This window comes from Corvus kubaryi, unplaced genomic scaffold (assembly GCF_017639235.1).
Source record: "Corvus kubaryi isolate FWS band 111438036 unplaced genomic scaffold, C.kubaryi_AGA036_p1.0 37225, whole genome shotgun sequence".
NCBI classification, from domain to species: domain Eukaryota; kingdom Metazoa; phylum Chordata; class Aves; order Passeriformes; family Corvidae; genus Corvus; species Corvus kubaryi.
In genome coordinates, this window is record NW_024581064.1 from 107,956 (window position 1) to 134,735 (window position 26,780).

Here is a 26,780-nt window from a genome sequence, read left to right on the forward strand (position 1 = left end):
CCCGGCACCCGCGGGGCCCGGCTGTTGGCCGCCGTGGCCGCGCTGGTCGAGCTGGCCCGGCTGCCGGCCCTGGGCGCTCCGCTGCTCGCCCGGCACCTCCGTCTGCTCGTCGCCGGGCTCTGCGTGCTGGGACACGGCCCCGCCACCCTCTGCCAGGTCCGTGCGACACTCGCACCTCTTGTCCCCGCTCCCCGGTGGTGGTGTGAGTACCCAGCCGAGCCCCAGCCCGCTCCCCAGGCGGTCCCGCCCGTGTCCTGCCCGCCGTTCCCCACGTGAGAGGAAGGACGGGAGGCACGGAGCCCGGCGAGGCACCGCAGGAGACCGGCACACCGGCGGGTCCGGGGCTTTAGTACCCAGCCAAGCTGTTCTCTTCTCAACAGCCCTGGTGTGTTTTGTTCCAGGGTGTCTCGGAAGCGGAGCGAGCGCGGTGCCGGGAAGCCCTGAGAGACATCCTGGACCGTGTTTACCAGCCGCTGGCGGTGCAGGAGCTGCTCGTCCTGCAGGGACAGCCCAAGCAGGTACCCGGGGCCATCCCCGGCACGGAGCCCCCGTGGTTCCCACACTCCGAGGATGCTGCTCTCCTGGAAATGTTCTTACACCTTAAAAACCAGTCCCCGAGCGCTGGCGAGGCTGCTGGGTGTGTGTCATTCCAGCCGTGCTGTGCAGGAGCGGGGTGTGGGTGTGTCAGGGACTGTCATCGCCGCACGTGCCACCTTGGCTTGGCATCCACATCCGCCGTGCCCGGCCAAGCACAGCCTCTGCTCCTCCAGACCTCACCCTTCCACTCGGGGTATGACACAGGGCACCTGCTGCTCTCTGGGGCTGTTCCAAAGCCTCCTGGGGAGGAGGAGATGGAGAATCTCTTGAGTGTTGTTTTAGGAAAGTCCCTATTGGATAATGCCCTTAATAGAATCACAGAATCCCAGAATAGCTTGGGCTGGAAGGGAACTCAAAGTTCATCTCCCTGTCATGGGCAGGGACACCTTCCACTATCCCAGGTTTCTCCAAGCCCCGTCCAACCTGGCCTTGGACACTTCCAGAGATGGAATAGCATGCTAAGCACTCGAGGGCTGACCTCTCTCATTAATTCCTGATTTGCTTTGTGCCGCTCGATGAAGCAGCAATTCAAAGCCTGTCTGTGTCCTGTGCTCTCTGTCAGAGCATGGGCTGTTTGCCCAGAGGTGGGTTGGCACAGGTGTGTGCAGATACGCTCCTTACCCTGCTCCTTTGCTCCCCTCCAGAGGTCTCCGAGTGCCGGGGCAGCTCCAGCCTGGCTGCGGCGGCTCTGCGGGCACCTGCTCTCTGAGAGGCTGCTGAGGCCCGGCGGGGTGCAGGCCGTGGTTCGGGGTGTCTTGGAGGGCACAGACGGTGAGTGGAGGGCTCTGGGCCCCAGGATCACAGATTCAGAGATGTCTTGAGATGGTTCATCCCATGAGAGGCCCAGAAGAGCAGAGCCACAAGAGCTGGATGTAGGAATTGGCTTGTGCTGGTGTGAGGTGACATGGTGATGAACAGACTTTGCCCCTGACTGTGCTGAGCTCCCAAACTGCTCTAATTTGGGATACACTTATGTTTGAGGGCCGCACTGAAAGACTCTAACCCCACTTACCCTGTTTGTGCCTCGATGGAGTCACAACTCGTGTGTGTCCTGAGTGGGACCAGTCCCGGGGAATGCCCTGTCCCAGTGCCAGTGCAGTGGGAGCCATGCTGGGCACTGGGCTGTGAGAACTGTAGGGACAGTGAGACCCATCCCATCCCCTCCTCACTATGTCCTGCCAGGAAGGGAAGCTGTTGGTCTCCAAAAGCTGAATCCCACAGTTTTTAGTGCCAAAATCTCATCTGGCCAACTCCAACCATCCAAGCACAACCTCTCCCCACCTTTTGGCTCACCCACCTGGCTGTAGGAGTTATTTTCCATTATCAAAGCTCTTGCACAGCAATTTTCCCCTTTCGATCTTTAAGTTCAGGTGTCTCCTGAAAGTTTAACAAGAGCAATAAAAGCTCAAAATCTGATTTTTGGCTAGGAACACCTGGCTTCAGCCAGAGCTAGCCATGGGTTGGAGCTGACCTGGGATTTCTGCTGCTGTTGTAGGTGGTGCTGGCACTGAAGCAGCAGCTTTGGACTGGAGGAAGTGCGATGCAGTTGGGAAGATCCTGGCTGCCTGCCCACAGCAGTGCCTGTCCCTCGAGGACTACTACAGACAGGTGTGCCCCCAGGTAAGTCCTTTGTCCCCTCTGCTGGGGAGTGCGGCTTGGAGAGTGCTGGGGCTGTTGCTTTTGCTTGAGTGTGGCCTCGTTCAAACCAGCACAACATGGACGTGTTCTTTTGGCAGTAGAACATTTCTGCTCTTGAATTTTCCATGTTTTATTGAAATGCTGGATGATGTTGTCTGATCACACAAGGTGCTTGGCACTGTGCTACACAGAACTCTCTGTGTAGCCCTTGCTTCCAGCCTTTGGCTCTGGGAGTGGTGCAAGCTCCTGGTTTGAGCCCAGAAAGGCATCCTGCCTGCGTGGGAAGGACAATGGCTCTTCCACACATGGAATATCATGCCAGATGCCCAGCAAAGCAGCACATTGGCTGCTCCTTGGTTGCTGCGAGGAGCCAGGCTGCCCCCTCTGAGGGGATGCTGATCCTTGTTCCTTTATCGTGGACTTTCCTTGCAGGTTCTGGACTTGCTACACATCCAGGACAAAGTGGCAGCGCGGCAGTTCCAGCGTGTGGCCACCACCACGCTGCTCACCATGGCCAGGGAGCAGCCACAGCTGGCAGAGAGGCACCTGCTCCAGCCCCTGCTGGCACCGCTCCGCCGCTGCTCCGAGGCCGCAGGTACCCGGACTGGGGAAGGGTCTGGTTTCTCTCCTCACTGGTTTTTGTCATTCCATCTGAATTTCCTCAGGCCAGCAGCCAGGCCATGGAGTGTGGGAGCCCAGCTCTCTGTGCTGACCCTGTCAGTTTGTCTGGGTACACCACATTTGCTACTACTGCAGCGTGGGAGCTGAGCAGTTTGGCTCTGCCCTGTGCTCCTTGGGAGCCTCTCCCAGTCTGACACCCTTGTTCTGGGCTTCCAGATGGAAGCCGTCAGTTCCCCACGCTGACCAGCAGCTCTCTGGGGAATCATCCATCATGGAGTTGTGGTCTGCCTTGATTTCCATGTGTCCTTGGGGGTTTACAGCATTGCAGGACAATTAGCACAGCTAATGAGGGCTGGTCTGTTCCCATGGGGAGGGAAGGGAGCTGTGGAAGTGCTTTTGGGTGCAGGGAAGGGTGGGGCAGTTCTGCTGCTGGGGGCTCTGGGCTGTTTTGGGGGCTCATGTCTCTGCCCTTTGCTTTCAGAGCTGGCACTGGAGGATTTGGCAGCAGGGGCCGTGCTGGTGCCAGAGGCAGAGCTGGGCAGCTGTGTGGAAGATGTGCTCAAGGTACCGTGTCTGCTTTGGGTGAGAAAAGGAGCTGGTTTGAGACCTGGTGAGCAGTTCAGTGTGTGTTGGGCCACACAAACCAATGTGTCTCCTGCAGTCATGCTCAGTCATCTCATTTTCATCTGCAGGAGTACCCCAGCCTCCACATGGGCTGTGCCAGGGCCTCGCCACCCTCACAGGGAAGGATTCCTTCCCAATATCCCATTTAGCCCACCCTCTGGCAGTTGGAAGTTATTGCCCCTTGTCCTGTCACTCCAGGCCCTTGTCCAAAGTCCCTCTCCAGCTCTCTTGGAGCCCCTTTAGACACTGTAAGGAGCTCTGAGGTGTCCTTGGTTCTGGAATTTGGGGGATTGGTGGCGTCCATCCTTGTGCTTCCTGTGAAGGATGAGGGCTTTTTGTGGAGGTCTCTCCTGTGACACCTCCCCTCATAACTCCATTTCCTACCATTCCCTCCAGTATCCCCCGTGCCACGCTGCGGGCTCCAGCAGCTTCCTGCTGCACGTTCCAACCCAGAAGGACATCTCCAGTCCAGGAACTCAAATTTCAGAAGCTGGTGACTTGCTTCCTGGCATGCCCCGAGGCAGGCTAAGATCTTAAATCCTGGGATTGTTGTCTATTTTCCCTGTAATGATCTGTTGTAACTGGCTGGCAGGCAGAGACTGGTCTGGAGGGCTGCTCCCTCCCAGAGCAGTGCTGGGGGGGTTGGGGTGGGTCCCTCCTTAATGGCAGAGCACTGGGGGCCTGACAGCAGGCAGATTAGTGAGGGGACCCCAGGTTTGGGGGTGTTTCTTGCCTAGCAAGTGTCATTTGATGCTTTGTGAGAAACCATCCTTGGGGCTTCATTGGGAGGCTTTGTGTACACAAGGATCTGGGGAGGAGGAATGGCTCCGTGGGGATTAGCACAGGGAAACAGGTCTGTGTGCATCAATGGGGCAGGGCAGGGCCCTATGGGGGCGTCTCTCAGCCTCTTGGGAGGGTGCTGGTTGAGGTGGAGAAGAGGAGCAAGGCTCTGCAATCACCCCCAAGCCCCTATAACCCCCCCCCAGAGCCTCTACAACATCCCCAGAGCTTCTGCAGTCCCCCCAGACCCTGTGCAGCCCAGTGCCTCAGCTCAGCACCCACCAGCCCAGCTGCCCTGCTAGTGACTGATCTCTGTGTTTGAGATTTGCTGTAATTCAATGAAGATTTGCTCATTCCAGAGGGCCTGTTGCATCCCTGGGTAAGGCAGGACCTTACCCCTAAGCTGCAGACTTCCCAAATAGCTGGCTGCAACCTTCCTGTAGCTTGGAGCCCTGCTGTGGTTAAGCAAATTCTTGGAGAAAGATGGTGCTGAAGGCAGGTTTTAATAAGGAATATGGCATAATCAGGGCAGACAGCCTCCAGACTGAAGGAAGAGGCTGAGAACCCTCCACCATCCTCCCTGATAGGTGCCCTGTGCACAGACCTGTTCCTGAACTCCCCTCAGCCCCACGCAGGTGTTTGACTCCCCTCCCTGTGCCCTTCTCTCCGTAGGTGTATGTGGTTGGGAATGACAGCTCGAGCCTGCTCCTGGGGTCCTTGCAGTCAGTCCTGGGAGTGGTTTTCTCCCTCTATTCCTTCGCCAAGCAGAATGTGTCATACTTACGGTAAGGGAGGATTTGTACTCGGCTTCTGCTGGGGTTTCATCTGCTGGGCTCTGCCCACCTCCCACAGCCACGCTCAGGGCACAGGCAGGAGCAGAGATCCATGTTCTCATCCCAAAGCACTCTCGTTCCAAGCAGGCAGTAACCACAGGCAGGGCTCACTGGCAGCCCTGTGCCTGAGGAAGCCATTCTCATGTTAGTTTTTGTGTTCCCTGAAGCCAGAATGTTCCTTGTAGGAGTGAGCATGCCCTCGGGAGCACAGAGTGGCTCTGCCTAGAGCAGGGATTGTGATTGTCCATGGATGGATGTAGCAATGCTGGAAACTGGCTGGAGGGCTCTACAAATAGCATAAAAACTGGGAAAACAGTTCAAGCCCTGCCTCTTGGAAGTACAGGATCATTCTCCAATCTGGGATCACTCTCCTCTGGTACAATCAGGACCTGCCTCCTGGCAGCTGATACCCATACCATGCCCAGCTCCCCATGACTGCTGTACAGTGGGAAGCACCACATGTGCCAGCTGTGGCAGGGACAGGGGTGGCCAGGTGCTGGCTGTCCTCTCTCCTTGCTCCCGCCAGGCTTCCCCTGGTAAAACCATTCCTGGTGGGGTTACTCTGTGCTCTAGTGATCCTGGCATGTGGAGGCTTTCCCTAAAAGGTGTGTGTAGACACGGCCTCTGCTGTTACTAAAGGCATCGTTAATCACTTCTAAGAACAGCGAGTGCCGTGACAAGTTGGTGGAATGCGCCAAGTTCATGCCGAGTCACTGCTTCCTTTGCTAAGGAATTTGGCAGGGATGACTGAACCGGCAGCTGCCTGGAAGTGTTCGGGTTTCCAGACCCCTGGCACGGCACAGCACAGCGCGGCTGCTTCACCTCATTAACCTGCTTCTTCCCTTGGCAGGGCTCCCTCCCCATGCCACCTCAGTGCTCCCATCTCCTTCCTCCTCTCCCTTGGCACTGCCACCAGCCCTTGTCACCTCGGTGTGAGGCACGGGCAGGGCGTGCCAGGGGTGTTCACAGCGCTCCTTTCTCTGCCAGCCTGAAGTGTGGAGGGACCCAAATCCTTCCATCTGGGAATGCCAGAAGGGCAGGATGTGCTGCTGATCCCCTTAGAAACAGGCACAAATGCTTTCAGCTGCCAGAGCCAGGAGCTGGAGCATCCCAAGGAGAGCCCATGGCTGCTCCGGAGTGCTCCAGTCATGTCCCTCATCCCAAACCACATCACAGGGAAGGTGCAGTGGGCAGAGCAATGTCACCACCGGCTCCTTTCTCCTTGGTAGCTCCCCGTGCCAGGACATCCTGCTGTGGTTCCTGGAGAAGGCAGAGTGGGAGCAGTCCCTGGCTGTGCTGGAAGGCCTGGCCGGGCTGAGCAGCCACGTGCCCACCCTTCACCCGCGGTGCCAGCTCCGTGTGGGCAGCGAGGGCGGTGCTACCATTGTGATGGAGGAAACCATCAGGTGAGTGCTGTGGGACAGTCCCCTGGGTCACTCAGCACCCAGGGCTTTCCAAGGAAGCCTGCCAGAGAGAGCCTGGGCAAGCAGGGGGCTGCCAGTGCCATCCCACCAGGGTCTCATCCCCTCGAGCTCAGGCAGGTGATGCTTCCACACAACCCACAGAGCCCCCAGGTTCCCTGGACATGGCACAGAGCTCTGACTTTCAGCCCCAGAAAGCATCACTCTCCACCTGAGCGTTGGTGTGCACTCCCTGCCTGCTTTCCCTGTCTGCTAAGCCCTGCCTGTGCAGTGTCTGGGAATGGGATGGGCATTTCCAATCTCAACACCCTCCAAATTCAGCTTCCAACCTCCAGCCCAAGCCTGTCTGGTAACACAGTGAGCGGAGTCCCTCGGGCACAGGTGGCACAGTCACAGCACAGACTGTGGCAGTGCCAGCGCCGCGGAGCAGCCACGGAGCTCCTCTGGCGCGGGCAGATGGTCTCGAAGTAGAGGCAGAGCTGGCCATGCTGGGAATTAACTGCAGCCTTTAGTCTCCAGCCACGCAGCCCGGGACATCCGGCAGCAGGAGCTTGGGTTTAAAGAGAGGGGCTGTGAGCTGGCAGGAGGGCTCAGGGCAGCACTGTGGGGCAGGCAGAGGCAGAGCTGTGCCCAGGGGTGTGCTGGGAGCACCTGCAGCAAAATCCCCACAAATACGTTTGTTTGGCTTCTTTTCAAGCTATTCATGACCTGAGTTAGAATTACAGGCTGGTTTGGGTTGGAAAGGACCTTAAAGCTCATCTTGTTCCAGCTGCTCCCATGGGCAGGGACACCTTCCACTGTCCCAGGTTGCTCCAAGCCCCATCCAACCTGGCCTTGGACACTTCTAAGGATGGCACAGCCACAGCCGCTCTGGGCACCCTGTGCCAGGGCCTCCCCACCCTCACAGGGGCGAATTCTTTCCCAATATCCCATCTAACCTTCCCTCTGGCAGTGGGAAGCCGTTCCCCCCTGTCACTCCAGGCCCTTTTTATTAACTCTCTTTAGGTACTGGAAGGCCACAATTAGAAGCAGCTCTGCCTTGCTTAAACTGGGAATACTTTAAACTTGTTCCATAATGGCCCTGGCTCTGCCCATGCCCCTGCTGCCACGGCTCTGACCACTGCCTAGCTTAGCCAGCACTACTCCTGTTGTTTATGGGATGGCTGGATGAAATGTATGTTTTGGGCTCATGGTTTCTGTTAATGAGTGCAGGTTAGTTAATAAACAGAGCCCAAATTACCTGGGCAATGTTTGGCTCAGCTGCCTCCAGGCTCTGCTGGGAAGTGCTGGGAAGAAAGGGTTCCAGGGAAATGCAGACTGGGATTTCACCATGCCCTGGAGTCTGGGGGTCAGGGAGTTCTGGGTGTGTTTGTGTTGGTGACACAGTGACTGTTCCAGTGATGAAGATGAGGCCCTGTATCAGAAGATCTCCTCGGAGCAGTGCCATGTGGAAAGCTTGGTGGAACTCCTGTCCCACTGCCAGAAGAGTGGTCTGGCTGGAGACTTCTTCATCCACTGCCTGAAGGTGAGGGCAGCCAGTTCCTGGTTGGGGCATACCTGCAGGAAGGGGTTCCCTGGACAAGCAGAAGGCAAAAGAAGGATCAACCCCCTGCGTGTCCCGCGGTACAGCACATGCTGGAGCAGCCGTGTGCTGGGTGGGAAGCCAAGGAGGGGGAGCAGCCCTGTCCCTGAAGGGGTTAACCCTCATCCTCATCCCCGCCCCAGCCGGTTTTAACAACAGGAACGTCTGAAGTGTGTTGGAGGCTGGGAATAATCCCTGTTGCTTCCTTGGCTGTAGAAGAGGGGCCCCGTACCTGCTTCCTTTGATCCCACTTGGAGCCCCCCATAGATCCCTCTAGGCCTGGGCTGGACTGGGATTTTGTGCCCCCAGCCCATGGTCACAGGAGGAGATGGGTATGGGACACCCAGGGGCTGTGGACAGCTCTCGGAGACCTTCATCTACGGACTGGAAGGTGGTGGTGGTGTGAGGAGTCACCTGGCATTCCTGGCACTGGTTCCCCATGTTTAACCGCTGCCTCTCCATGCCCTGTGCTCCCTTCCCGGCAGGAGCTGACTCAGGTGGCTGCAGAGGACGAGGCGGCTCCAAACCCGGCTGTGGAGCCTGGAGGGAGTTTGCTGGAGCTGGAGCAGTACCAGGCCAGGCAGGGGAGGAAGCTGCTGGTCCTGCAGCTCGTGGCCGCGCTGTGCGAGGGCATCTCCGACACCGTGTTCATTGACATTGTGCAGGTTGGTCGTGGCAAAGCCCAGGGGGATTGGCTGAACACTTACAGGAGGAGAGGCTGAAGGAGTTGGGATTGCTCAGCCTGGGGAAGAGAAGGGTCCAGAGTGACCTTAGAGAAACTTCCAGTGCCTAAAGGAGCTCCAAGAGAACTGGAGAGGGACTTTGTACAAGGGTCTGGAGTGCTAGGATAAGGGGGAATGGCTTCTCAGTGCCAGAGGGCAGGGTTAGATGGGATATGGTGAAGAAATTCTTACCTGTCACAGTGGTGAGGCCTGGCACAGGGTGCCCAGAGAAGCTGTGGCTGTGCCATCCCTGGAAGTGTCCAAGGCCAGGTTGGATGGGAGCAACCTGGTTGGCATAACTGTGCTCCTACATTCGTGAATGGGCAGTGCCAAATTTATTAAATATGGTAATTTCAAAGGCCATTTGACTCTCGTCCCAAAAAGGTTTGTTAAAATCTTTCCCCTCCCTGGATGTGCCGGTCAGGAAGGCATCTGGACACCAAGGGCAGCATGCCATTCCCGTGTGGATCCCCTGCAGATCCTTTGCAGATCCGATGTCTTTTAACTTCCTCATCCTGTTTTTTATTGCTGTTTTTCCCCCAGTGCCCCAGCTATGCCAGCTCTCAATGCTGCCGTGGGCAGGGGCGGTCACGGCTCAGGCAGGTTTCCTCACGTTTCCTTTGGGACAAAGGAGCCTTTGTGTGCTCAGCAGCAGAGGGGACACAGCCAGCGGCGCTTTGTCCCCACCTGCCTCCCCATCACACCCACCCACCAGGGCCGGAGAGTCGGGGTGGGAAATGGGGAAGGGTTTTGCCAGTTTTCAGGGTCCAGCCAGGAGTCTGGGATTAAAATCCACCACCAAAGAAATCCAGACAAAAAATCCATTATCCTCCTGCCTGGGGTTGTGTTTCAGGGAGGCCCTGGGCTGGGACAGGGACAGGCTTTGAGCAGGTTCTGCAGTGTGGGGTTCCCTGGGGCGTTTGGGGGGGCCCTAATGGGGTGGGAGCAAGTGGGATCCATCCTTCCAAAGCTGGAGCCCAGGAACAGCAGCCACTGTGGCCCCCCCCAACTGCACATTTGTTTTATTTACATATTCTCCTCCATAACCAAGGTCAGCTAGATTTCCTCACTGCACCAAGGATTCTCTCTTCCTGCCTGAGACACAACTGTGCCCCAGTGTGTTTTATTTTACAATTTTTTTCCCTCCCACTTTAAAATGTTTTTTTTTCCAGATTATTTTTTTAAGTTTTAATTTTTCTCAGTTGCCATCTACTATTATTTATTCACGATTTCCCTTTTTTTTCTTACATTAAATATAACTTCAGTCCTTCCAGCTTGCGTGTCACTGTGTTGTGAAAGCAAATATTCCGATTTTTTTTACTTACTTGCTGTTTGATGGAATTTCTTCTCTGGAATAATTATCCCAGCAGGTACCTGAGCCTTTTATGCAGCCTTTTCCAAAGGCTTTTTCCACAGCCTCCCTCCTTGCTTAAGGGATGTGCTTAAGGAAGCTGGCAGCTGAGGAGGAAATGCTGCCTGCACCCAGTGCCCTGGGGGTGGAAGTTTGGGATTTGGTGCAGTAGGGCCTTGTTGCCCTCGTACTTTGTTTTCTGAAGTAGGAACACAGTAGTTCCTCTTTTTTTGCAACACACCTATTAGGTAGGAATGACCCTGATCCAAACCCTTCCCAGGCTTGTCTGGGAGAAGATAAGGCATGGAGAACATCAACTCCCTCATTTCAAGATATGTTAGGAAGGCAGGAAGCCTGTGGGATCAAAAGTGTTGGTGCCAAGTGTGGAGAAGGCCAGCGCCAACCAGGCAGGATTGTTACAGGCTTGTGGAATAAAAATATTGTGGGAAAAATCACAGAGTAAGTGAAAACATGGGAAACAGCCCGGATGGAGTGTCAGCTGTGCAGGATAAGGGGGAGGCTGGTATGGAGAATTGTGGACAGGGGCTGGAGCTCCTTGGCTCTGGAATTCCCAAACCTTTTCCTAGGGCAATTCCATACAGACCTTTGTTGCCACCACCTTGAGCTTCCCTTTGGGACTATCCCAGTTGCCTTCCCAGCTTCCATCCCATGCTGGAGCCAGGCAGGAGGCAGAGATGGAGCTGGGATCCCTCTGTTCCTGCAGCCCCACAGGGGCTTCTGCTGCTGAGAGACCCCACCAGTTTAACCATGACCTTGTCCCAGTTGTGGATGTGACTTGTCTGAGCCCACAGTGGGATCAGGGTAGTGGCAACAAGAGGAAAATGGGAAGAGTTTCACAGAATTACAGAATCACAGAATATTCTGAATTAGAAGGGACCCATGGGGATCATCGAGTCCAACCCCTGGCCCTGCACAGCACAGCCCAACAATCCCCCCCCGTGCATCCCTGAGAGCATTGTCCGAACGCTCCCTGAGCTTGTGTGGGATTGTGCTGGAGAGCTGCGTGGGCTGGGGACACTCAGCTGGGCGCAGAGGCTGCAGAGGAGGTGGCCCGGGGTGTCCCTGCTGCTGACGGCCGTTCCCTTGGCAGGTGCAGGAGTTCGTGGCGGCCGTGCTGCACCGGGCCTGTGCCCACCCTGCGCAGGGCCCCGGCGCAGCGGCCGAGGCGCAGACCCTCGCCATGGCCATGGGGCTCGTGGCCGCCCTGCTCGGCAGGGCCGTCCAGGTGAGGAGGGAAGCCAGGGGTTCGGTGGGTGTGGGGCGGGGGGCCGGGCAGTGCCATGCCCAGTCGAGGGTGCTGCAGCACAGCTGGGTGCCCTGGCTCGGGGTCCCTGCTCGGTCACAAGCTGTAAGTAGTTATCTAGAGAGTTATATATAAATGTTTTCCTTGGGGTGGTGCTGGGGTGTTGACCAAGGATTCAATCTGAGCAGGGCACCCCGAAGAGCCCAATTAACTAATTTATAATCTCTTCCAAAAAGGCACTGACAGAGGAGCACAGTCACGTACAGCATCTTTAAATGCCAGCACTGCACCCTCTGCATCCCCACACGGTCACAGGCTCTGGAGCATTGTGAACTTCCCGTGTGGGCTGTACCCTTGAAAATCCTCTTACATTTTTATATTTACATTTTATACATATTTATATTGTTATTTATATCTCTCGCTTACCTCGTAATACCTATAGAGATATGAGCTCTGTGTCACTCGGGTGTCAGTGGGACTGCCATGGCGAGCAATGGCACATCCATTAATGCGCTGCCATCACTGAGCTGTTGGGGTTGCTTCATCCCTGGATTTGCCCTAAGGAAAATCCAGCTGTTAATGGAAAAAGATCATTTATTGTTTCTTATTGCTAAATTTCTAACACTGGGAAAAGAACTGTAGTTGAAGAGAAGTTAAAGCCAGAGCCTTGCGGCTGCAATGGGCCCCTCCCAGGCGAGCTCCTGCTCCCACTTCTGCGTTAATGGGAGTGACATAATTTGGAAAATGGAATGTGAAAGGTTTTGGAAGCAGCTGCAGAACTGTTTGGGTTTTAGCAGGCGAGGGGTTTTACACAATCGTCCAAAATCTCTGCTAAAGCACCCTTTTTCAGGCCTCACATCCCAAATTTTAGTAGTTAAATCCAGGTTACAGCAGGAGCTCCTTGAGCTCAGGACAGGTTGTGGCTGCCGTGCCAGGAGCGTCCTTCCAGGCAGCACTGGTGGCAAGTCTGGCACAGCGCTGGTGGGAGGGATGTCCCTGGCCTGGCCCCCATGCACGGACACCGCTGTTTTTCAGGTTCATGCCCTTCCCACCTTCTCCTGTCCTGCCAGAGCTGCCAGGGCTGGGATTGGCGCTGGGATGAGAGGAGCTCGTGGTGCCCAGAGCCCGGCTCATGGGCTGGGGATGGGGCTACACATGGGCTCTGGGGCTCCTCACCCCCATGCCCGCCCACCCTCCTGGGAGCATGCCAGGGAGTGAACCCTCGTTAACATTGGTGCCAGCACTGCTCTTCTCCCTCCGCAGCTCCAATCCAGCGATTTCGTGGTGCTGAAGCGCCTGGTGCCGTTGCTGGAGGAGCTGTCCCGCACCTACCCCGAGCCCCTCACCCAGGAGCTGGCCTCGGACCTGCGCATCGCCATCTGCACCCACGGCGCCTGTTCCCCCAGCGCGGTGGGCGCCGCTGCCGATGATGTGCTGGGCAGGAAGCCTGGCACGGGAGCACTGAGCCCTGCTGCCGTTCCCAGCAGAGCCCCCAGCCCCCCATCGCCAGGGCACGGACACGGCAGCCCCTCGGCTCGCAGGGAGAGGAGCGGAGAGCAGAGCACACGCCATGAGCCCAGTGCCTCTCCAGCCCCATGTGCCGACAGCCCGGCCCCAGCTGGGCTCCAGGAGCTGCTGGTGTCAGCCTATGACCCCCAGCCCCCCAGCCGGGCAGCTGCCCTGCGCCATCTCGCCAGCCTGGTCACCCAGCGGGATCCCGAGGCACTTCGGCTTCAGGAGAAGCTGCTGCAGGTACCAGGCTTCTGCTGTGGTCCTTGTCCCTTGCCTTGGTCCCTATCTCCTGCTGTGTCCCCCATCCCATGCCCCGTCCCAGCAGAGCTGGCACTGAATGTGCCATCAGGTTGGAGATGGTTGTAATTATCAGAGCCCTCTGGCCTTGCTGGCCCAGCCCAGGGTCACTGCTGATGGCACTTCCCTTCCTTCCAGGTGTTCCTGGAGAACGTGCAGCATGAGGACGCCTTCGTTTACCTCTCAGCCATCCAAGGTGAGCCGTGCCTGTCGGGATGAGTGCCAGCACTTTGTCAGGGAAGGTTTTGTTCTGGGGGGGCTCTGGGAAGTGGGAGTGAAGAGCAGCAGAGCCATGGCCAGGCCGAGGGCTCGGCATCTCCTGCCCTCCCAGATTGTGGCTTTGTGCTGTTCCATCAAGTCTGGGGCCACACGTGGGCTCCATGCCAAGTTCCTGAAGCTGGAAACATCATCCCCCAGTTATTCTTACTCCCTGGAGCTGGTCACCATCCCTATGCCAGGTCTGTGTCACCAGCTGGGGCTGCAGTTTTGGCCTGGCACCCACTGAGGGGTCTGTTCAGCTGAGGCTGGCAGAGGAGCAGGACCAGGGGGACCCGCTGGTGCTCCCTCAGGGCTCTGCCGTGGTGGCAGTTCCTGAGTACTCACACTGCTTCCCAGGAAACCCTCAGGTCAGTGCTTGCTCCGGCATGCTCGGCACAGCCCCACAGCACCAGGCTGCCCCTGGGATCTGCAGGCAGGTGCTTCTGCCCTGGGGTGATGGGCATGTCCTGTGTGACAACAGACGGTCACGGTCCCCTGGGTTCCGTGCAAGGGAGGTGCCATTCCCTTGGCCCACAGCGATGCTGGCACCGCTGCCGTTGGGTTGGTAACCTTTGGCAACAGCTGGGAAAGGAGTTTATGCTGTGCTTCCCACTGCCTGTACGGTCTTGAGAGGGACGGGTCTGTCCTTGCCCGCGGCTGGAGCACAAAGGCTGGAACCATCCTGGTGATTAACGCGCCGCTGCAGCTGCCGCACGTTTGGCAGCGCGGCCGCGGCGGTGATTAACCCTGACGCGGTTCCTCGCAGCGCTGACTCACCCATGGCAGCAGCACCTGTGCCATGCCGAGCTGTGCCGAGCCGTGCCGTGCCAAGCATGGGGCTGGGGGCCGCGTCAGACGGGTCCCCATAGTCCCGCTTGCTCCCTGCCAGTGGTTGTGGCACCGCTGGGTTTCATGGAGCTGGACTCCACTGATGTATTCCTGCTGTACTGGACGCCATACCTGGAATCCTGGGGTCAGTTTTGGGCCCCTCACGACAAGACAGATGTTGAGGGGCTGGGGTGTGTTCAGGGAAGGGCAATGGAGCTGGAGAAGGGTCTGATCCCTGTGTCTGGGATCTGATTTCTCATCAGCCCCTGGAAGATGCAGCGGGCATGAGAGCATGCACACTGGCTCCTGCTCCCAGTCTGGGCCAGGCAAATCCGACAGGGACAGAGACATGCTGACACCATGTGCCAATGGCCAGGAAGTGGGAGCAGTGACCCCACTCTGTGCCCAAGCATTGGCTGCAGTGCCCAGCTGCCCCCAGTGCACCAAGTCCACACTGTGTCAAAGGGCATCACCCAGCAGCAGTGAGCAGACACCAGCTGCCAACTGCTAAATTACTGATTTTCCAGCTTTTCTCTGCTCCAGGCATTGCCCTGCTCTCCAGTGAGTACCCAGAGCGGATTCTGCCTGTCCTGCTGGCACAGTACGAGTGCCCGGCGCAGGGCACGGAGGACGCCGCGGCCGCTGTCACCAGGATGAAGCTGGGCGAGGTGCTGATGCGTGTCACCCGGGCGCTGGGTGAGTCCATGGCCGTGGGCATGGCACTGCCCGCTGCCAGCAGCCACAGCACCGCTCAGCCCCTTTCCCTGTGGGAAAGCCCACAGGGGACTTTTGTTGTCAGAAGATGGGAAGGATCCGGAAGCCAAAGGGAAGCTGGCTGAGGTTTGCCAGCAGCAGGAGCAGGATGCCGGGTCCTGCCAGCAGCCCACCATCCCCTCGGTCGGCAGCACCAGGCTTGGAGACTGCCGGGAAGCGCCCGGACACGCAGGGCTGAGGGGTAGAAACTGGATGAGGCCTTTCCGGCATCTGCTGTTGGGACATGTCCTAAAGTGCCTTGTCTGACTCCGTGGAGGAGGCCTGGCCAGCGGGAGTGCTCAGTGGGAGCTCTCCATGGCCAGGGAGGTGGCAGCCGGTGTCTGTGGTGCTGGGGCAGCCGGGCAGGGGTCCCTGGTCACCGGGTGGGCGCTGTGTGTCTTGGCTGGGAATGCCCCTGAAAAGCCCAGACCCCCTGAGCCCCAGGACTGTGACTCTCCTGTGTCCTGTGCCACATTCCCTGGCACCAGTGGCATCCCTGGGCTCTGCCAGCTGTGGCATCCCACCAGCGCCAAGCTGCGCCACCATCCATCCTCACTGCTGGCATGGGGAGAGGGCATCCCGCTGTCTCAGCTCAGAGCCCCTCAGTCCCAGACCTCCCCGGGCGATGTCCGAGTGTCTGACCCAGTGCAGGGTTTCCCTTGGCAGCTGCCCTGGGGGTGGTGGCACGCTCTCCCCCGTGCTCTCCCCGCTTGCCGTGGTGCTGCTGCCGCGGGCAGCCGCTCCGGCGCGTCCCGGCTCGCCGGCGTATTTATAGAACAAATTGCACCAAGTTGTTTCTGTTGCAAAGCTTCAGTGTCTGAGAGCGAGGATTTACCCAGCGCTTCAGGATCACTCCACAGCTCTCTGTGATTCTGAGCTCTCCTGCTCTGCCGAGGGACTGCCATGCCTCCCTCCTGCCCTGTCCCCATCCCCATCCCTGTTTTCTGTCTCACTGGAGCAGCTTTCCCTTTCTAGGAGGGGAAAGGAAGTGTAGCCATCTGGCACAGAGGCTGGTGCACTGTTGGCTTTGGAGGGGATGCATCCCGCTCGGATCACCCTGCACTGCTCACACTGCTGTAATTCCAAGTCCTGGGATGCAGGCACAGAGCATGATACGTTCCCAGCAAGTCCTTGGCATCAGAGCGCTGCCCTGTGCTCCCCCACCCTGTGCCAGTCCCCAGCCCTGAGTCCCCACGTGCAGGGTGTTGGGGACCTTCCATTGCCCACAAGGATCATTCCTGTCTCCACACCCTGGGGCATCCCATCCCACTGCCTCCATCTGCTGCAGGGCACCGTTGTCTGAGGAGCTTCTGGAGCTTGAGAGAGCTGGAAAAACAGAACTCACAGGCCAGCTGGCCTTCTGGAGCTTTCTTTCCAACCCTTGAGGCCCTGCCCAGTAGGAGGTGTGCCTGTGCCGTGGGGCACAGAGCTGCTCAGCTCCTGTGGGATGACCACACTCCTGGGATGGTTGTGGATGCTCAGCATGGGCCTGAGCTCTCATTAGCAGCTCAAGCATCCACAGCACTTCTGTGTGCTAATTGGGGCAGGGGATTGGGTCTGGGTGATGTGGGAATTTGGGATTCACACTTGGTGTGGTTGCAGGACCATGGGTGACCCCATGGGAGGACTGGGATGTGCCAAAGGGCCCCAAGGTCTGTGCCGTGGGGTGTGTGCCAAGGGACACAAGCCACGCTGCAGATGTTGCATCCAGCTGTTCAGTGGTGTTGCAGGGCAGATGCCCAATGCATCTGTTCCCGAAGGAGCCAGGGCTTTGGCAGGAAGGATGGGCCTTTCCCTGCTGGTGACACACAGCTCTGCTCTCTCTTGCAGGGGACATGGTGTTCCAGCACCGGGAGCCGCTGATCCGGGCCTTCCTGCGGGGTGCCCGGGATCCCGACAGTGCCCTGCGGGCCAGCAGCCTCTCCAACCTGGGCGAGCTCTGCCAGCACCTCGGCTTCCAGCTGGGATCCATCATCCAGGAGGTACCAGCTCCATCCTTCCCCTGAGCCTGCCTGGGGAGCATGGGGCCTCTCGTTAAGGAGCACATTTGTTAGCACATGGTTGGGCTGCTGAGGACATGGAAATGGGACATTTCCATATGGAAACGGGACATTTCCATAAAGGACATGAGTGGTAATTGCTGATATTGTGGACTATAAAAGTCATGGGGCCTGAAGCAAACACTAGGGAGATTCTAGCCCTGATTTTTATGCGCCTGCTCCACCCATGGCAGTCACTGCCAGAGGAGACCTGGGGGCACAAGTGGTGCCTGCCAGAGACACCTCCCGCTTAATGACACCTCGCTACCCTCCCGTTATCGTAATTACCATTATCAGTATCATCAGTATCACGGAGCTGGCCCTCACCCGCCCTGGCTGCAGGCTGTGGGTGAGACAGGGCTGCCGAGCTGCTGGAGCTCAGATCCCAGTGCGGTGAGCCCAACAGCCCTGGAGCCGATGGGTCTGTGCCTCACGGGCGCCAGAGCTTCACTCCCCGGTGCTCCTGGAGTGAGACATCATGGATTTGGCACTCGGGCTGCTCCCCTCAGTTCCCGCTCAGCACCGGTGGATCCCAGCAGTTGATGTGATGCCAGTGAGCCACACGCTGCTATTTCGGGAAGGTGCGAGCTCTGCTAATTCTCCCGGCTGTCACTGCCGGGATTTAATTAGATTCCTTTGGCTCTGCCTGATTTTTATACAGACTGTTACACAGCTTCCTGAGGCATCCATGTGCCACCCGGCCCTGGCTGGAACTGCTCGGAGCCTGCGCCCCGCAGGACATGGGGGTCCCATCCTCATTCTTGGGACATCGCCAGCACCTCAGTGGCTGCTCCGATGGGATCCTGTGCATCTCTCAGTCCTTGCTGATGCCCCCTTGCCCTGTCCCCACAGGTCACCTGCTGTGTGACGTCCATAGCCCGGACAGACCCCGAGGCTGAGGTGCGAAGAGCTGCTGTGCACGTGGTGGTGCTGCTGCTGCGGGGGCTGAGTGAGAAGGTCACTGAGGTGGGTCACCCCCTGCTTGTCCCTGGGGCAGGCACAGCCCCCCAAGGGACTGAGACGCCCAGTTTGGGCATCCCCACTAAAGGGTTCCCTCAATGGATCCTGGGGAAGGGGGGCTTTGTGGGGTTGTCCCTCTGAGCTGCTGGGCTGTGCCGGGGGCAGTGCCGTGCCATGCCGGGGGCAGTGCCAGCTCTTGGGAACCGTGGGAGTTGTTCATCGCTGATTTGACTTGGAAATGCCCAGTTTTTCCACCACCGTGGCCTCCCTCCGCAGTTCCCAGTAACAGCATGTTGGGACTTAGCTCCCATGGAGGAAACAGCCCCGTTCCCCACGGGAATCCCCACAGCCGAGATCCCGGCATGCCCAGGTGCCCCTGTGCTGAAGGAGCACCACAATGTGCTGCTGGCGTGTGGGGAAACTGAGTCACGGGGGGCTGAGGCGCCGGGGAGGGGGCAGCCCCACGCCTGCCAGGGCTCGCCGAGGGGGCGGTGCGGGCGAGGCGCCGGCGGGCGCTGAGCTGCCCCTGCCCGCCGTGCCCAGGTGCTGCGGGACGTGCTGCGGGACCTGTACCGCCTGCTGAAGCACGTGGCGACGGCCGAGCGCGACGGCGCGACGGTGCTGCACGCGCAGCTGGCACTGGAGGAGCTGGACACCGCCATGAGGAGGGTCCTGTTCCCCCCGCAGACGCTGGAGAAGAAGATCGTGGTGCTGCCGTAGTGGGTCTGAGCCCGTGGAAATGAACTGTTCCTGCTCCGGGTTTGGGGCCAGTGGCTCCCCAGGGAAGGGCTTGCTGTGCCCTCCGGGATGCCGCTGGCGGTGTCGGACAGGGAGGGAACCTCGCTGGGACGGGGTGTGGGATTAAACAGAGACGTGTTCAGCCCTGTGTCTGTGATGTCTGTGGGGCCACGCAAAGCTCATGGGCACCATCCTGGCCATGTCCCAGCCCCTGTGTCCTGTGGAAGGGTGGGCATCATCCCCAGGGTGAGCCCTGGGTTGGGCAAGCAGCCAGCAGGGCCAGTGCCTCAGGCTCCCTTTGGCTAACCAGCACCAATGTGTGGCTGTCCCCGAGGGGAGTCAGGAGGGAGGGGGCCTCTGCTGTCTGCACCCCCAGCGTGGAATTCCATGGCCCCTCCTTGGCCCTGTACTCACACCACGAGGATGCTGAAGGCTCCAGGGGCTCCCTCCCCACAGGGTCTGAGAATGGGCCCCTCTGTTGTGGCACCAAGAGCCCCCTCCATGCTGAGAAGGGGCTAAGGGCACCTGGCTGGGACCACCACTCACCATCATGTACTCAGGGATACCCCAACATCAGAGTCACCTCTTCCCTCCAGGCAGGGCAGTCCCCATGAGTGCTGCAGCACCATGGGCCCCATTCCTGCACCAGGAGCTGCTCCACACCTGCAGTGTGGGGGGAGCAGAGTCCTCAGGGAGCCAGCTTGGTGGCCCCCTCGCTCCCCTGGCACCAGGCAGCCCAGCACCACCGTGCACAGCCCCAGGGGCCCAATTCCCAGCTGCTGTGTCCTGCCAGATGGGGAGGTGGGTCCAGCACCCCCCTTCCCTGCAAGGCTGGGAGTCCTGGCCGTGTCTCCCCCCAGTGCCATGTTGTGCTGTGAGTGCACAAGCAGCGGGAGCATTCTCCTCATCAGAGAGCAGTGATGGCCAAGCACTCCTCACCTCTCCTGGCGCTGGTGTCAGCCCACAGGCACGCAGTGGGGTGCTGCTGTACCAGCTGTGCCTGTCCAGGGCCTGCTGTGCATGGCAGAGGAGGAATTTGGAATGAAAAGTCTCTTGGTTTGATGCACTGGCCGGGCACTGGCCGGCCATCCTGCCTCCAGGAGCAAGAATGTGTCCGTCTGTCCTGCTGCTGGGAACAAGGCAGCAGCTGTGCTGGAGGTGGAGAGAGTTTGGTTTCTACCTCGAGCAGCCATGGGCACAGCAAAAAGTGAGGGGACCCTGATGAGGGCACAGGGAGGGCTGCAGGCACACTGCCCCTGTCCCCTGTCCCAGCACCGCGGTGGTGGCACAGGCACGACCCTGCTGTACTGGGCTTCACACCCCTGTGCCCCACCATGGCTATGTGGGAGTCCCGCTGGTGGTGCCGAGGGTCCCAGCGTGTCCCTGTCCCATCCAGGGACTCACCGGTTCCTCACCACTCGCTCCAGGTGCTTGGGAAGCTCCCAGACAACATCACCACAGCGCCGGGGGTGTCAGCAAGGGGGACCCGCCTGCCCGGGGTGCTCCTGCTGGAGGGATCCCCTTTCCCAGCTCCTGGTGCTTGGAGTCTCCGGGCCCAATCCCGGCACCACCTTGCACCCAGCTCCCAGCACAGCAGGACACGGCTGGGGTGAGAAACACAAAAGTGCTAAATTTGAGCCCCGAGTCGAGGCTGTGGCTCCTACCTACTCAGAATGGCCCCTCCAGGAGCTGGTTGTCCCCTGCCACCAGGCCGGCACGGGGACAAAGTGCTGCTGTCCCCGGGATGACCCTGGTCCTGCCCCGGCACCCACCGGCCACGGGGACAGAGTGACACAGGTGACTTCTGCCGCGGGGGGACACGGTGGCACAGGAAGGTGACACGTGGGTGTGATGAGAGGGGCCCCGAGAGCGGGGCGGGGGGAGATGGAGTGGCCGGTTCCTGCCCCGTGGCTCGGTGCCGGTGCCCGCGGTGCCTGATGCCGGTGCCGGGTGATGGTGATGCCGGTTCCGGTGCAGCATCGGAGCCGCTGCCGGTGCTGCCGGTACAGCAGCTGTGCCGTGATGCCTGTGATGATGCCAGTGCCGGTGCAGCACTGGTGCCGCTGATGCCGGTGCCGCCGGTGCTGCCGGTGCCGGTCATCACTCCCGCAGTGCGGGGCTGGGGCCGGTGCCAGGTGCTGCCGGTGCGGGGCGGATTCCCGGGGGTTGCGGGCGGAGCTGGAGCCGGTGCCGGTGCTGGTGCCGGGGGCGGTGCCGGCGGTCCCGGTGCCGGTGCCGGTGCCGGGCGGGGCCCCCGCGGGCTGCGGGCGGTGCCGGCCCCGCCGCGGTATAAAGGGGCCGCACGGGCCGGGCCGGGCGCACAGCGGCGGCGGCGGGTGGGGAGCGGCGGCACCACCACGGTGAGTCCCGGTCCCTCCTTCTCCCTCCCGGCCCCGCTGGTGCCGACTCGGGGCGCCCCCGCGGTGCTGCGAGACCGGCGGCTCAGGAGGCTGCGGGGCCGGGGGTAACGGGCAGTCGGCAGCGCCGGGGGGCTGCAGGACCGGGAGGAGCCGGCAGCGCCGGGGGCTGCGAGACCGGGAGGAAGCCGGAGGGGGTTTCCCGGGAGGTGCCGCCGGGGGTCCCCGGGGCTGGCTCTGCGCCCTGCCCGCACCCCCGCACGTGCTCGTGCACCCCCGACCCGCCCGCACTCCCTGCCCGCGTCCCGGAGCGGCTCCGCAGTCCCGTCCCGCCCGCGCTGTTCGTCCCATCCCGCAGCGGGGTGGGGGTCTGGGCGCTGCCGTCCCCGCAGCCGGGGGTCCCGCCGCACTCGCTCGGGGTGGAGGAGGGCTCTGGGCGGCCGTGATTTCCCCGGGGACACCCTGGTCCCTGCCATCGCCGTGCCCTTCCCTGTCCTCCAGCCCAGCCATCGCCTGGGAGCAGCCGTGCTCCTGCTTGGGTGGATGGGGGGTGCTGGCACTGTACACAGTGGGGTACTCGGGACCCCTACATCTCACCTGGCACCACACACAGTGGGGTGCGTGGGACCCCCGCACCTCCTCTGGCCCCTTGGAGGTACTGGGAAGGCGTCACCCCCAAACCAGTGACCGGCGATGGGCCAGCAGAGGAGCAGGGCCACCCCGCTTTTGTGTTCTGGGTGACCTGATGGGGAGGATGTCCACCTGTCCCTGCCCTGATCGTGCCCCGTGTCCCCCCAGATGCCAGGGAGCCTCTCCACGGCCCTGCGTGTCGTGGGGACCAGCCTCTTCGCCGTGGCGGTGCTGGGGGGAATCCTGGCCGCCTACGTCACAGGGTACCAGTTCATCCACACGGAGAAGCACTACCTCTCCTTCGGGCTCTACGGGGCCATCCTGGGGCTGCACCTCTTCATCCAGAGCCTCTTCGCCTTCCTGGAGCACCGGCGCATGCGGGGCGAGGGGCAGCCGGTGCGGCCGGGGCGCTCGGTGGCCCTCTGCATCGCCGCCTTCCAGGAGGATCCCGACTACCTGACGAAGTGCCTGCGCTCTGTCAAGCGCATCGCCTTCCCTGACCTCAAAGTGGTGATGGTGGTGGACGGGAATGGCCCCGATGACACCTACATGCTGGACATCTTCCACGACGTGATGGGCTCTGAGCACTCTGGCAGCTACATCTGGAGAAGCAACTTCCACGCGCAGGGCGAGGGGGAGACGGAGGCCGGGCTGCGGGAAGGGCTGGCCCGTGTTCAGGCGCTGGTCCGCAGCAACACCTACTCCTGCATCCTCCAGAAGTGGGGCGGGAAGCGGGAGGTGATGTACACGGCATTCCGGGCGCTTGGAGACTCCGTGGACTATATCCAGGTGCGTGCATGGGCTGGGGGGATGTGGGCAGCGAGCGTCCTGCCGGCATGGCCGGGCAGAGCGGCTGTGGGTGGAACGGGAGCAGCCCCGGGAATCCTCAGTAGCACCTGGGTGCCTGGCACTGGATCTGGCCCCATGCATGACAGTGCAGGGCTGGGGGCAACTGACACTGGGGTGGCTGAGCTGTTGAGCCCTGCCCACACAGCTGCCCACGGGGGTGTCCCATCACCTCCTCAGCACATGCCCGGCTGTGGTGCCATCCTGTGGGACAGTGCGGCACGGGGCGCCAAGTCCCCACATGCGGTGACTGGGACAGGCCCTCCCTCAGTGCCAGCAGCCAGAGATGGGTGTCCTGGGCAGCGGTGCCCCGGTACCACCGGGTGCTCTGCTCCCTGCCATCGCCTGCCGGTCTCCGGGGCTCTGCCTGGTCTCGCCGTCCGCGGCTCAGGCTTGCCTGGCTGTGGGCTGGGCTGTCTGCCGGGTGTGCGTGGGCGGCGGGAGCGGGGCTCGACATTCCCTCTGCCCCCAGGTGTGTGACTCAGACACGGTGCTGGACCCCGCCTGCACCGCCGAGATGCTCCGCATCCTGGAGGCCGACCCCCACGTCGGCGGCGTTGGCGGCGACGTCCAGGTACCCTGGCATGCGGGAGGGCACCCCGGGCGGCGAGGCGAGGGCAGGGCTGGGGGTGCCGGGGGCCTGCAGCACTGCCGGGGCTCACATCCATCCCCTCCCCAGATCCTGAACAAGTACGACTCGTGGCTCTCCTTCCTGAGCAGCGTGCGGTACTGGATGGCCTTCAACGTGGAGCGCGCGTGCCAGTCGTACTTCGGGTGCGTGCAGTGCATCAGCGGCCCCCTGGGCATGTACCGCAACGCGCTGCTGCAGCAGTTCCTCGAGGACTGGTACCACCAGACCTTCCTGGGCAGCAAGTGCAGCTTCGGGGACGACCGGCACCTCACCAACCGCGTGCTCAGCCTGGGCTACCGGACCAAGTACACGGCTCGCTCCAAGTGCCTGACGGAGACCCCCACGCGGTACCTGCGCTGGCTCAACCAGCAGACCCGCTGGAGCAAGTCCTACTTCCGCGAGTGGCTCTACAACGCGCTCTGGTTCCACAAGCATCACCTCTGGATGACCTATGAGTCGGTGGTCACCGGCTTCTTCCCCTTCTTCCTCATCGCCACCGTCATCCAGCTCTTCTACCGCGGCCGCGTCTGGAACATTCTCCTGTTCCTGCTGACAGTGCAGCTGGTGGGTGTCATCAAGGCCACCTATGCCTGCTTCCTGCGTGGCAATGCCGAGATGATCTTCATGTCCCTCTATGCCCTCCTCTACATGTCCAGCCTGCTGCCCGCCAAAATCTTCGCCATTGCCACCATCAACAAGTCGGGCTGGGGCACCTCAGGGCGCCGCACCATTGTGGTGAACTTCGTGGGGCTGCTGCCGGTGTCAGTGTGGGTGGCGGTGCTGCTGGGCGGGCTGGCCTACACCGCCTACAGCCAGGACCTCTTCAGCGAGACCGAGGTGGCCTTTCTCATCTCAGGTGCCATCCTCTATGCCTGCTACTGGGTGGCCCTGCTCACCCTCTACCTGGCCATCGTCGCCCGCCGCTGTGGCAAGCGACAGGAGCAGTGTGGGCTGGTCTTCACTGAGGTCTGACCGCAGGGTGGTCCGTGCCAGGGTCATCCCGTGTGCCGTGGTGATCCAGTGTGTCAGGGTAAGCCACCCCCTATCCCCTCTTCCCCATGCCAGAACCACCAGGTGCTGGGGTGATCCCACATGCTGAAGTGAACACCACCAGTCCCCTTTTTCCCCATCCCGGAGCTGCTGGGCAGCGCTGAGCGCTCCCAACCCTTGGCATTTCTCATCAGATCTTGAAATCTTGCTTTTTTTCTTTATTAAGATGTTTATTTTTCCTATATTTTCATTTTTCCACACGGAGAAGCTGAGCCAGGGCTGCCCATCACCCAGCTGGGTGCTGCCGGCCGCAGCCCCGCTGTGCCCTATGGAGCACCCTGGTGTGGAGCGCTGCTGGCCGCGCTCCTCCCGCCCCACTCCAGAATTTTCCACCCTTCGGTGCTTTTTACGGGGATTTCAGTCCCACCTCCATGGTGCTACAGCACTTCCCACCCCCAGGACACACAGTCTCCGTCCAGCATGGTGCCAGTGCTGCTGGCTGGTGCTGCCTCTGCCCCACGGCTGCGTGCAGGCACGTACCCACGGGGAGCCCCCCAGGCCTTTCGGGGGGTCTGGCTGCTCCAGGAGGGCAGCAGGTCCCTTCAGCTTTGCCAAAGAGCCAAGGGGGGATCCTGGTATGGAGAAACTGGGAAAACTGGGGGGCTGTGTGTTGGCCAGAGTGTTGCTGGAGACCCTTTTGGGCCACGTCACACTCTGGGCAACGCACAGCCCCATCATTCCCACCCCGCTACCTTCCCAGCAGTGGGAAGATGGGGATTTAGGAAAGGTGCTTCCCAACCTTTCCCCTCCCCAGGGAATTCACCTGTGGGTCCTTTTTTCAGGACTTGGATAAAAATCCCTTTCTATGACAGAGCTTTTAGCTGGTTTTTGTTTAATTTAATACAAGGTTTTTTAGAAGACTTTTGTAGCTCTTTGGTATTGTTGCAGATGGTTTGTAAATCTATTTATTTTTGAACCTGCCAGGGGGATTTTTTTTCATATTTCGGGCGGAAAAAGCTGGTTTTTATATCCTGATGGAATGTGGAAATAAAGACTTGCAGTGAGGATACATGGTGTGTTTTGGGGAGGGTCCCTGGTCCCCCTGCCTGACTTGAGGGAGGTTGGTCCTGAGTCCCTGCATGGCACTGGTGCCCCTACAGCTGCAGGGAGGGGGTAGAAGGAGACATCTCCACACTGGCACCTCCGTGGATCCCTGGGAGCTGCTGGACACTGCAGGCAGCCTGTAGGGTGGGACACCCCTGCCCAGGCTCACAGGAGGTCCCTATCTACCAGGAGCTGTATCCCTGAGGGTGACCCACAGGGTCTGAGGCCAAGAGCTTGGTCACTCTCTGAAAATAGTCATTTTGGGGGGGACAAGTGACCCAGAAAGGGCTCTAGGTGTCCAGACACCAGCAGCTCCAGAGTCCTCTGTGCAGGACAGGGATGAGGTCCTGGATCTTCCCAAGTCCCTGCCGCTCTTTCCAGCAGCAGATCACAGTTCACAGCCCACATCCTTCCCCTTAGACCTTCTTGGGCACGTGGGTGATGATGGGCTTGGGGCGGGTTTTGAAGAGCAGTTTGGTTTTGATGAGGGCGGTGACAGTGTAGCGGCCGTGGGGCCCCGCGGGGCTGGGCTGGGGGGCTCCTCCCTGCTTCACCAGCACGGCAAACGGCTTCTCCAGCTGCACCACCTTCCCGTAGAGGATGTGATGGCCCACGATGAGCACAGGGATACCCTGGGGAGAGCAGAGGGTGAGGGTGAGGCTGGGCTGGAGGGTTCCTGGAGGGTGCCGGTGGTGTCCAGCCTCACCTCAGAGGTGTAGTGCAGGTCTCCCAGCAGGCTCCCGGCCAGGCTCCCGCTCTGCCGGGGCACCACCTCGCCCTGCAGCTCCACCAGCACCCACTGTGCCAGGGCCCCCGCGCCGCCGCTGTGGGAGAGAGGGGGGGTCACCCTGGCCCGGCTGGCACAGGGGCCACGGGGACCGGACCTGCGGGGCTCACCTGGAGATGACGATCTGCACCATGCTGGGGCTCTGCCAGGGGTTGCAGAGACACGGTCAGGGCAGGGGGAGCGGGTAGGGGAGCAGGAGCCCCTGGCCCTTCCCCTCTACCCCTGGGGCCCCAGGATGAGCTTCTGTCCCTGGGCCCCCCACACACTCACCATGCACAGACCCCCGTTCTGGGCCCACAGATCCTGAGATCCATCCCCCTGGGCCCCACAGACCCCCAAGCCCAGATCTCCCCCCAACGCGTCCTACTGCCCCCCCAGCCCCACAGACACCCCAGATCCAGCCCCCAGCACCCCCAGCCCTCCTGTCCAGACGCCAGACCCATCCCCTCCCCGCTACCCATAGACCCCCATGCCCAAGAAACCCCCCCCCAGACCCAGACCCGCCGCCGGGCCCGGCGCCTCCCGTGCCGCCGCCCGGTTGCGCGGGGCGCTGGTGCCCTCCAGCGGCACCGGCGCCGCGGGGCCGGCCCGGGGCAGTCCGGTGGGGCCGCTCGGGG

General features: G+C 60.5%; 3 protein-coding genes across 3 annotated transcripts; 2 read left to right on the forward strand and 1 right to left on the reverse strand.

Annotated features, from left to right (window-relative positions):
* On the forward strand, window positions 1-18,960 carry TANGO6 (transport and golgi organization 6 homolog; the record flags this gene model as incomplete). Its single annotated transcript, XM_042022822.1, has 17 exons — window positions 1-156; window positions 402-518; window positions 1,242-1,368; window positions 2,093-2,217; window positions 2,668-2,830; window positions 3,338-3,420; window positions 4,933-5,045; window positions 6,323-6,499; window positions 7,913-8,039; window positions 8,582-8,761; window positions 11,281-11,415; window positions 12,697-13,185; window positions 13,381-13,438; window positions 14,872-15,024; window positions 16,912-17,063; window positions 17,973-18,086; window positions 18,624-18,960. Coding segments are annotated over 17 exons (2,646 nt in total), but the record flags the coding sequence as incomplete, so codon positions are not given.
* A 2,177-nt stretch (window positions 18,961-21,137) lies between these two features.
* On the forward strand, window positions 21,138-25,341 carry HAS3 (hyaluronan synthase 3). The gene is made up of 4 exons (XM_042022841.1): window positions 21,138-21,178; window positions 21,974-22,594; window positions 23,124-23,225; window positions 23,331-25,341. The coding sequence occupies exons 2-4, from the start codon at window positions 21,974-21,976 to the stop codon at window positions 24,252-24,254; spliced, it is 1,647 nt and encodes a 548-aa protein (XP_041878775.1). The 5' UTR covers window positions 21,138-21,178; the 3' UTR covers window positions 24,255-25,341.
* Window positions 25,210-26,474, reverse strand: CHTF8 (chromosome transmission fidelity factor 8). The gene is made up of 3 exons (XM_042022842.1): window positions 26,274-26,474; window positions 26,083-26,200; window positions 25,210-26,008 (listed from the first exon to the last, which is right to left on the reverse strand). Exons 1-3 carry the CDS (start codon window positions 26,294-26,296, stop codon window positions 25,793-25,795), a joined length of 357 nt encoding a protein of 118 aa, XP_041878776.1. The 5' UTR covers window positions 26,297-26,474; the 3' UTR covers window positions 25,210-25,792.
* Between the last annotated feature and the right edge of the window lie 306 nt (window positions 26,475-26,780).

Coding starts and splice junctions, on each gene's coding strand:
- HAS3 (XM_042022841.1), top strand. CDS start 21,974: ATGCCAGGGAGCCTCTCCACGGCCCTGCGTGTCGTGGGGACCAGCCTC. Junction 22,595..23,123: donor ACTCCGTGGACTATATCCAG/GTGCGTGCATGG, acceptor CTCTGCCCCCAG/GTGTGTGACTCAGACACGGT. Junction 23,226..23,330: donor GCGTTGGCGGCGACGTCCAG/GTACCCTGGCAT, acceptor TCCCCTCCCCAG/ATCCTGAACAAGTACGACTC.
- CHTF8 (XM_042022842.1), bottom strand. CDS start 26,296: ATGGTGCAGATCGTCATCTCCAG. Junction 26,201..26,273: donor GTGCAGATCGTCATCTCCAG/GTGAGCCCCGCA, acceptor TCTCTCCCACAG/CGGCGGCGCGGGGGCCCTGG. Junction 26,009..26,082: donor ACCTGCACTACACCTCTGAG/GTGAGGCTGGAC, acceptor TGCTCTCCCCAG/GGTATCCCTGTGCTCATCGT.